At 41.7% G+C, this 10,000-nt stretch overlaps 2 protein-coding genes across 2 annotated transcripts in view; one reads left to right on the plus strand and one right to left on the minus strand.

Annotated features, from left to right (window-relative positions):
- The window catches only part of LOC144631878 (Rieske domain-containing protein-like), a 79,389-nt gene that overhangs the window by 43,253 nt on the left and 26,136 nt on the right, over positions 1-10,000 (plus strand). The window lies entirely within an intron of this gene.
- The window catches only part of LOC144631752 (sodium-dependent multivitamin transporter-like), a 22,229-nt gene continuing 13,313 nt past the window's right edge, over positions 1,085-10,000 (minus strand). Inside the window, exons 7-15 of the mRNA XM_078490300.1 lie at positions 9,566-9,695; positions 8,753-8,841; positions 8,406-8,518; positions 7,454-7,524; positions 7,088-7,174; positions 6,091-6,323; positions 5,394-5,494; positions 3,779-3,948; positions 1,085-2,836 (exon numbers count right to left, since the gene is read on the minus strand). Of these exons, the coding sequence (XP_078346426.1) occupies positions 2,723-2,836; positions 3,779-3,948; positions 5,394-5,494; positions 6,091-6,323; positions 7,088-7,174; positions 7,454-7,524; positions 8,406-8,518; positions 8,753-8,841; positions 9,566-9,695 (1,108 nt within the window). The 3' untranslated portion in view covers positions 1,085-2,722. The remainder of the gene's footprint in view (positions 2,837-3,778; positions 3,949-5,393; positions 5,495-6,090; positions 6,324-7,087; positions 7,175-7,453; positions 7,525-8,405; positions 8,519-8,752; positions 8,842-9,565; positions 9,696-10,000) is intronic.

Raw genomic sequence — 10,000 nt, forward strand, 5'->3', positions numbered from 1 at the left:
GTTTAAATGCGTGCCACGAACCTCGAAGAAGTGATCAATACCCAGCAGTCGTCTAATACACTGGGCACGTTTACAATTTGTTGTTGTTTTCGTAGCATAGCGTTTTTACCCGGCTGTAAGCCAGCCCAGCAGGATCAGTGGTATTTATTTTCTTCTCAATTTAAATTCCACGACAACCACAAAAATGTGTTTTCTTTTTATAAGGGATATGACGTTGATCCCGGATTATACTGAAATCGTCTTACTGTAGAAGATACTTCTGCCTATCCAGTAACCTGCGATTGGGCGTCCTATTTTTTCGCGGCGGGAGGAAAAAAAGAACGCCTGACGGACGGCGCGGAATTTATCATTTCCCTTTTAAGTCTGTGTAGATCACGGAATCTATCCAAGTGTCACGCAGAAGCCAACCACGGCCAAGGAACAAAAGTGTACTTGATTTTTTATTCGTGTCAACCGTCATCTCCATTTGTGTAAACAGGAAATCCATATTAAGTGGTACAAGGAGTTTGTCTGAGGCAAATCTTGTAGAACATGTCAACTAGCAAACGAGACGGTACTATATGCCTATCCAGTTAGAGAAACCTCTCTTTCATCTCGTTTCTCTCAACTCGGGAACGGCCTGCGTAACTATTGGTATAAAAACATATATATGCTTTTTTATTGTCTGATAACTTGTGAGCACGCTCTCTAGCGGCTAGAGAAGCAACCTCATCCCCAGGCCGGGCGCTTTTGCCTTCATAGCTCTGACGGGAAAAGCGCCCTGGGCATGGGGACGAGGTTGCTACAGAAGGAGATTATGAGCGAATGGGAACTAAGAACTTGCTTGCAAGTTTTAGCAGATGATTTGATTTGACTGGGTCCAGTCTTTTAGTCGTCATCCGCTAACTTTCACAGAGGCAAATCGTGGAGCACTTAACACGAGTCAAGTTAAAGACTCTCCCATTGGTGTGGCAGGGATTATACGAACCGCTAACAACCCTTCTTACCCAAATCAAAAGTAACAATTAAGACTAGGGAGCATGACCACACCTTTCGGAACCAAAAATACTCATCGACGTTTAACTAAAGAATCCACGCTATTAAAGAGAGTATAATAACACACTTTATTTCGTCGTTTACCAAAACTTGGTACAAACGTTTTCTTTTGGAAAGAAATTAATTGAACGACGATGTTAAAAAGGCAAAAGATGATTATGAATTGGTGCAGCAGCCCGCTGGCTACGGTGATTAAATGAGAATATATATTTCTAGCTACAGTGTTATTACATATAGGCTTTAAAAGCTAGGAAGTGGGACCGGTCACTTCAATATTCCCGTTAAAATGTGAGGTAAAGAAAAAGTCATGTAAGTAGAGTAAGCAAATTCATGTATTCTTTTCCCGGAGTAACTTCCACCAGTATTGGACCATGCTTGTGTTTGACAAAAATTGAGGACCTTAATTCTATAGCATGCTATAGACATGGTCTCTCATGTTATAGAAATGACTTTAGATGTATTTACAAAGAAAAACAAAACTGATAAAAAATGCACACAACCGAGTCCCGACATGTTGTTATTAAAAATCCCGCCTGGAATTCTCAGATTCTTTTGATGAATTTGGAAACTTGATGTAAACATTTTGGACGTAGGGATGCGATGGGAATAGCTCGGAAAGAGACAAAGTCTCACACACGACATTTGGACATAAAATTCTGTTTTGGTACAAGGCAAAAATTGTCTAAATTTCAAAGCAAGTTTTGTTAAAATTTGTAAAAAATTCTTACTAGAAGAAAAACTGTTTCTCAAAATGCATCGTATTTTTATATGTCGACACAAGTTGAACAAAGCCCTACCCTTCGCATTACGACTTGCAAGCAGCAAATATTCAGCAATATAAGACAGCATTATCCTTGAGTAGAAAAGCAAATGACACCCATATACAAAGACCTCCTTAAAAAAAACTGCTTAGCACTATCTGTTTATCTAAACTAGATGTTGGATTACTTCTGAAGCCGGTACTGATATAAAAAGAATTTCCACAGATGAACAGATAGTAGTCGTAAGTCTTAAGGGGGCTATGTCACGCAATTTTAGGCAATTTCAGCTCTTACAAACTGTTAATAGATTGAATTAACTATTAAAAATATCGCAATAACGGCTTAAAACTGTAGAAGAACTCAAAATAAACACAGAAAGGCCAAAAAGGGGCATGGGTGGGCAAAATTTGAAAAGATTAAAACGGATTGCGGTCGGGTACGTAAACTTGATAAACGTCGGCCCGACTTTTTTTTCAAGTTTATCTCAATTTGTATGAAAGTGCCATTCACAATGCTCGAAAATTTCCTTGTTTGTTATGTGGCCGTGATTTTGCCAATAAAAGACTTTATGCCAATAAAGTCTTTTTGCGAAACATTTAAAAAGTCATAAAGTGATTTTGCCAATAAAAGACTGGCTCTGCCAATTTAAAGTTTAGAGCTCTTAACTAACGAAAATAAATAGAATTACCTATAATACCGTGACCTAGCCCCTTTAACCTTGCAGTATTTAGGTCGTCATATTGTCCATCGTGGCTGTTGGTGCCCAGACCTCGCCCGTTAAGAGTCAAGAGGGGCTCTGGGAACGAGAACGACAGCAACTGCCCTCAGTGAGTAATGTACAGGCAAACGTTTTGTGACAATCAACGACCTAAATAGCCTGCGAAAAGAAACTGCAAAGTAGTTTTAAGTAGAAATCGTCGGTTACATCAGAATTTCGTCTCCGTTATAAGATTCTCCGTGTACATATTGCCCATTTCGTGCTTCTCCTGCTTGTCACCAGGGTCCACCGGCGGAGTATCGTCCCAGTTGACTTTGATTTCCTGTAAGGAGTACGTCATGTTAACAGCACTGTAAAATATCGTTGAAAATGCGTACTGTGTGATTTAACACAAAACTTCTCAAACTCATTAATAATTCATCAAGTTAAAAAAAGGAAATCGCAACCATGAAGGAAGTTTGGATACCCGCGTACCCGGTCTAAATAAGAATAGATCTTTTACGATTTTATTTCTCCGTTTACTCAAAGTTTATGTTTCGATTGAGAAGATATATCAAACACTCGAGACAGTGCTTCATCGGCTACCCAAACACCTCGAATAAGTCAAAAATACACCGCTGCGCGTTGTATTTTCAACTCTCTTCTCGTTGTTTCGTTCTCTTGCCACACAAAATAGTTTTCCCCGAGTTTGTAGAAAGGTTGAGAAAATCGTATGAGAACAACAATGGGCCTTTTCCAAGAAACGGTCTCATGTTACAAATTCACCATGCTGAAAAGCAAGCAATGCACTGAAACATCCAAAACAAAGGAACGTGAGACTTGACTGGTCGAAGACGCTTTGTTTTGGAGGCTCTATCTTATATAGGCCATTTCCGAGTTACCCTTTGCCTCTGTTTCAAAACGAGTCTACCTGCGAAATCATTTAAATGAAAATGGGTTTGATTTGCATGAAAATGGACCTGTAGGTGAAACTCATTTTCATATGAACGGTTTTGCACGTAGGCTCGTTTTGAAACAGAGGCAAAGGGTTACTCGGAAATGGCCGAATGCCCCCGGCATGGAGAATTTTGAGCCATGAGATGGTTTGCTGCAAAAAGTGGCATTCCTAGTCTGTCAACGATTGCAATTTTCTCGCCCGCGTTACTCGGAGGTGAATAGCAAAGGATGTTCGGAGTTTGAGTAGCCAATCAGCGCGCGCCAAAAAACGCTATCCACCGTTTTAGCCCAGCATATACCAATTTTCGTTATTGTTTAGTTTTCTCACATCTTGATGAATAGGCTTGTTCTCCTCGTCTTCCATAGCCTTTAGTCTGGCTTCCTCCTCTTCCTCAAAGTCCCATTTAAAGCTGTGACCAGGCAGCCATGACAGCAACCATTCCTTGACGGGAAACAACAGCTTTGGGTCAATCTCTCTTGCCCTGTCCTCCTTGGTTTCTTCAAGAAAGAAAGTGAAACATTAAATTTAAGATCCAATTATTTCATAGCATTAATTCATAAATTGATTATAAATCTTTGCCATATGGCGATCAGATCATAAAAACTGGCATATTTTAGGGATTAAAAAGCTCGATTTGAATTTTTGGGTTGCATTCAAAATTTCCGTGGGAGTCCCCTTAACTCTCTCCCTCTCCTTGAGCGTTTGAAGCAGATTTTGAACCATTTGCTTTCAAATTTGGCATCACTGTGGAATCGCGATTTCCCGAGACTCTCCATAACTCTTACCAAAAGCGTCCACAAAAGCTGTTTTCCTTCGCTAAGTTTAACATTACAATTTTAACCCCCCCGATTTTTCGAACCGATATTGGTTTTTCTTGGAGGCGTGAGAAACCGAAATTCCACTGGTAAGGTAAAGTCTGCGTCGAGCCTTATACAGTGACCCTCTCTCCTCCGCAGAGGTCTCTTTCGTGTTTCGTACGGGCTGGGAAATAGGGAGAGGAACGGGGAGAGGTGAAAAGTAAGCGCGCGGAGCCTGGAGAGAATCGAAACCAAAGCGCGCGGGGCACACTGGGAAGGGGAAAGGAAAGGAGCTCCTTCGCCCTTCCCGTCGTCCCCCGCGCTCCCCCTATTTTTCATTTTTCGTGTTTTCGCCTTCCTCACCCGTGTTTTTTCGCCTTCCCCCACGAAAGAGGCCTCTGCGGAGGAGAGAGACAGTGACCCATACAGAGCAGACGCTTATCCCGGTTTCTATAGCATTAAGCGATTAGGAGTATTTCTACTCCCCACTGGTGGGGATGAGATTAAGCATGACGTTATACCGCTAACGGCAAACGCGAGCTTGTCTTTCATTTTTTTTTATTTTTTTCATCGAATTCTAAAATGAATCCCTCATAAAAATACGAAAAAACATCACACATTCACGACAAACACAAAACAACTCATTTCCGCGTATAAACAACAAACGACAGACGGCAGAAGTTGAATTTTTGCCGTTCGCGGAAACAAGAAACAATAAACGTCATGCTTAATCTCTTTAATCCTTTTATACATCTTGGTGGAGAGAGGCACTTTTAGAATAAAGTGTCTTTCCCAATAACACAACGCAGTGCCCCGGCCAGGGTTCGAACCCGTACCGCTCGATCCGGAGTCCAGCGAGCTAACCATTAGGCTACCTCGTCACCCAAGTTTCTAGTAAACTAAAACTATCCTACCGAACCGCCAATCAAACAGGCTCGCGATCGAGTGGCATCAAGATTGTGGCTAAAAAACAACTAGCAATTCGCAGATGCGGCAGAAAAAGAACTTTGCATACCACCCCTAACAACAACGGATGGCATGCAACAAATATGGAACAGTTTCCAAATTTCTCATTGGTTGCGTCTTACATGGCGTTACGTGATGACGCAATGGATTGACAGAATGACGTCAATAAGTAAACTTACCAAGAATTAAACTCATTATAATGCCAATAACAAATGACGTCAGAACTGACAGGCCACTGAACCAGAGGTATGACATGCTGTAGAAATCAGCAATGGCTGCACTGAAATATACAAACAAACAGATGATTATAAAAAATAAAAATAAAAACGAAAAGAACTTGGTAAGAGTCAAAGTAAAGAGATGCCTCTCTTAGCTCGCTCAAGTTATCATGTTAATTCCCCGCTTGAGAGCAACCTCGTCCCCAGGGTCTTCTCCGTTCTCCAGACGAGCTGCCATTTTGAAAACGGAGAGGAGGACCCTGGGCACGAGGTTGCACTTGAGATAAATCCATCATTTGACCCGAAAAATTCCAAACTGATGACGTAGCTCTACAGAGATCCTTGTCTCTGATTGGTTATTACTTGCGCGCGTGGAAATTGTGACAGCCTCGCGAGGTTTTCTCGCTATTTTAGCTCATTTTTGTCATCTGTAAAATCTTCTAATTCGTTGAATTTCTCGTCATCATTGACTTGAGTGAAATTTTGTGAGAAAAAGACATTAAACTGCGTCATTATTATGGTATCTCGGGCAGGGGAAGCGGAGCTAACTAGGTGTAGTCTACGAGCAGTCAGTCTATTTATTTTCGCAGTCCGTCGAGCTTGAGGCGACAAAATGACCGCGCGATCAGTTTTTAAGCAAAGAAAGAAATATACTAACTCGTGTTCTGTATAAGGGTTCTTGATTAGGCCATCTGGATATTTCTCTAAAATTTCAAGAGATGCGTTATTGATGGTACCGTTTGCATATGTTTGGTTGGCGAGTGCATTCATGTAAAAGTCGCAACCTTCAACCGAGCGCAGGCCTGGGTACTTGTTTGGTGGATATAACACAGATCCAATGAACACCCAGGTGGTCAAGGCAGCACCGGTGAATACGCCAAAATATGCACCCTGAAATAGACAGAAGATATGTTCGAGCTATTTTCTGTATTCTGGTTTTCGCTATGAGATACGTGAGTGGGCTCAAACTGGGCCCCGTCCGCACTAATACGTGATCGTTAATGCGTTTCGCCTGAATGTCCACACTGGCAAAGGAAGGCGAAAACGGAGACTTTCAAAACGCTGTTTGAGCGTATCAGTGTATACGACAGACGAAAACCAAATCGACAGCAACACATTAGTGTGGACGGGGCCTGAAAATTTTGACATAAAATAAATTTTATCTAACTATCGTAAAACTTAAACTAAAGTTAACACATAGATCAACCACTCAAATTTCACAGCAAACCTCGGGAAAGCGCGCGAACGTCAAGTCGCGATTCTTTTTTACTTGATTGGTTGACAGTAAGGCATCTTCTTTGACGAGCGTAAACAAGTAAAAAGAGGTCATTTACGCTAAAGGACCAATCGAAACAATATTGGCTGCGGTAACATCTACGACGTAACTAAAGTTTAACTATAGTTAGTCTCAAGTTACGATCAGCGAGGCGTAAATTTTCTAACTATAGTTAGGATGAAGAGAGAGGCGGTCACATTACCGAAATAGAACTATAGTTAACGCCGTTAGTAGACCTTAGTAGTCTAGATGTGACCGCAGCCAATGTTATAAATAACAAAAGATGACTAATACTAATATGCATAATAAAAATAGATTTGGCAGATTTTCTCGTTCCTATTCTAGCCCTTTTATGCCGATGATTATAAATATACATTACCTTAGAATTAGCTCGTGGGACAAACATTCCAAGGAAGAATATTCCCAGCAGTGGTCCACCGCAGATTCCGAAAATGCTGTACGCCAACTAAGAGGGAAAACAACCACGTATCAGTAGGAAAAAAACTGATTTTTAAACCGACATGTAGATATGTTTCCAATATCATCAGGGAAGTCAGTAAACGGCAGCCTAGTACCCAGGCGTTCCCTTCCCACTTATCGATTTGGCGCGAAATATCGTGACGTCACCGAATGACACTAACCCGTTCCCAGGCCCTTACGTGGACCTCGCGCTCGCCTGAGAGAGGAGGAGAACGCATAGGGATTTGGCTAAGTAAATGGCTTATAAAACGAAACATTTACGAACCTGCAAAACCATGGTTCCCACGTACTTTACAACGAAAGCTCCACCAATTACAATGGCGCCAAACGACAGGGCTAAAGAGAAACGAACATTATTAGATTTTGGAATATAAATTTCACCAAACAATGAGGAAACGTCTTGGGCGGGACTCCTGGGGATCACACGGCTGTAGCAACTAGAAGTAAGGTAGTCTCAGCTCTTTTCTAATTCGCCTGTCCCGATTGCGCTCGTAAAATGCTGGAAAGTTGCTCACTGGAATGCAAAAAAGTTGCTAAAAAATTGTCAAAAATCCAAAAAGTTGCTACCTAAATTTCTTGATATTTTATATAAACGGTATTAAAAGCTTTATTTTTTCGTTCTTCTCAATAATTCAGTGCTAACATCGGTGAAGGAAACTAGCTTGAAACTTAGCTTGAAAGAGTTGTTCGCAAATATGGGCAAAATTCAAAGATACTCTTAAGTCTAACGAAACCAAAAAAAAAAACGTTGTCTATTAACAGGATGTGTTCAAAGGGTTGATAAACATTCAAGAAATTCGCATTAAGTGAATTCTCTATGAAATCGTTGATTTTTTCGTGCTTGATATGTACCCTAAAAAAAGTTGCTGCACACGTCAAAAGTTGCTCAAAAGTTGCCGAGCACAATCGGGACAGGTCTATTTGCTTATAGTCATTGAAATAGTAATCTAGGGCGGGGGGGGGGGGGGGGTGGTGTAGGGGTAGGTAGGTAGGCAGGGCAACTCCAAACAGCGGCAGGTACAGAGGGGCTTAAAAGTTAGGGGTGGAGGGAGGGGGGGGGGGGGGTCGAGGTGAAGATTCAACTGAAGCAAAGGAAAACGGAGTGCTAATGCAGCTAGGCCTTATCTTACTTCACAAAGGAGGCAGGGTCTGCCATTATTAGGACCAACGCGGTCCCAATTCCCTGGACCTGCCATTGTCAAGCGAACACAACTCACCAATGATCTTGCATAGCTTGGCAGCATCGGCGTCGGTGATATCCGGGACCTTTTTCTTGACAACATCTTCTAAGCTCACAAGCGCCATGGCATTCAGGGCTGAAGATGCAGTGCTGTTGAACATGTGAATATCACGTGAGATTCGCTGTCAACTTGCAACCTCGTTCCCATGGCTTTCTCCATTTTTATTTGAAAAGGGCGGGAAAACTACCATTGGAAAAGCCCTGGCAACGAAGTTGCCTTACATGACGCCTATATTCATTATTGTGATGTTAAAACGCTTCGGGTGGGGGACAGGGCCGGACAAAATAAAAGAGCAGTAGAAGTTAAAGACCTACTAACTGTACCTTAGAGCTCCAGCGTAAAGGCAAGCCGTAAACATTCCTGGCAATCCTTTCAGATGTCCAAGTTTGTTAATCACGAAATACGGAAGAGTCTAGAAAACAAACAAGTACACAGACAGACAGAAAACGTTTTTCTAGTCTTACCTTCATAAAGGGAAATTGGAATATATATTTTTTTTTTCAAAGCAAGCTTTGGATTTTAATAGCAACTTTCGAGCAACTTTTGGATTTTTGGAGCAACTGACTTTCGAGTAACTTCTTAAGACATTTCGGGCAACTTTTTGGAAAATTTAAAGCATCTTGGGAAAGCTTTAGAGAGAGGTAATATGAGAGTGTCTCGTAGACTCCTTTGCAGACGTTCTTCTGCGAAGTAGGCTTAGTGTCTCGCCCAAAGAACAAAACACATTTGAGGGTCTCTTATACTCTGGCCGTGGCGGTTTGGCGGTTTAAGCCAATTGTGACTGTCGGTTTGCGGGTACATTCGCATTTATCTGGCGGTTTGCGAAAATATGGGGTTTAGGTCTTTAGGAGAAAATAAAAGCAGTTTGCAGTCTAAGAAGAACAAAATAATAGTGGTTTGCAGACGGAACACACCTCTTAATCCCTTCTATTACAGCAAGGCGCCCAAAAGTGTGACCACTTTTAATTTATTCACATTCTTTCGTGCAGATTTAATCCAATCAAAAGCCGTAGATAGCTTGCAGTTGACTTCTGATTGGATTAAATTTGAACGAAAGAATGTGAATAAATTAAAAGTGGTCACACTTTTGGGCGCCTTGCTGTAAAAGGCGTGGGCTTTTTTCATGAACTGTTTACCTGATCATTGCTGGTGATTTTCTCTTGTACGCGTAAGTCGCAGTCAGAGTATACAGCAAAGATAACGAGTCCGTCCAAACAGCACAAGGTCACAATGATTATCAATCCAGGAATGTTCAACCACACCGCTCTGCAGAAATGGAAAGAGGAACAACATGTCAGAAAAAGAAACCAACAACAACAACTACTTGTAAAGAGTGAGTTTGTCCAAGTGGTTTACAAGTGTTACACAAGAGGGTCACAAGACAAGACGAGGTTTAAAGAGGGAGGGGGGGGGGGGAGGGGGGTTAATAGGCTCGTGGATCGACGGATTCGGTGTTAGAATGTACTCAGATTGCGTGGATTTCGGAATCTTCGTGTCACGAAGCTCTGATCTTGGATACTAAAACGAAGTGCGGTTCACTTTGGTCGTTCTTCGTCGGTATGATGGGATAA

This window comes from Oculina patagonica, chromosome 12 (assembly GCF_052425735.1).
Source record: "Oculina patagonica isolate OP01 chromosome 12, crgOcupat, whole genome shotgun sequence".
In the NCBI taxonomy this organism is placed as follows: Eukaryota; Metazoa; Cnidaria; class Anthozoa; order Scleractinia; family Oculinidae; genus Oculina; species Oculina patagonica.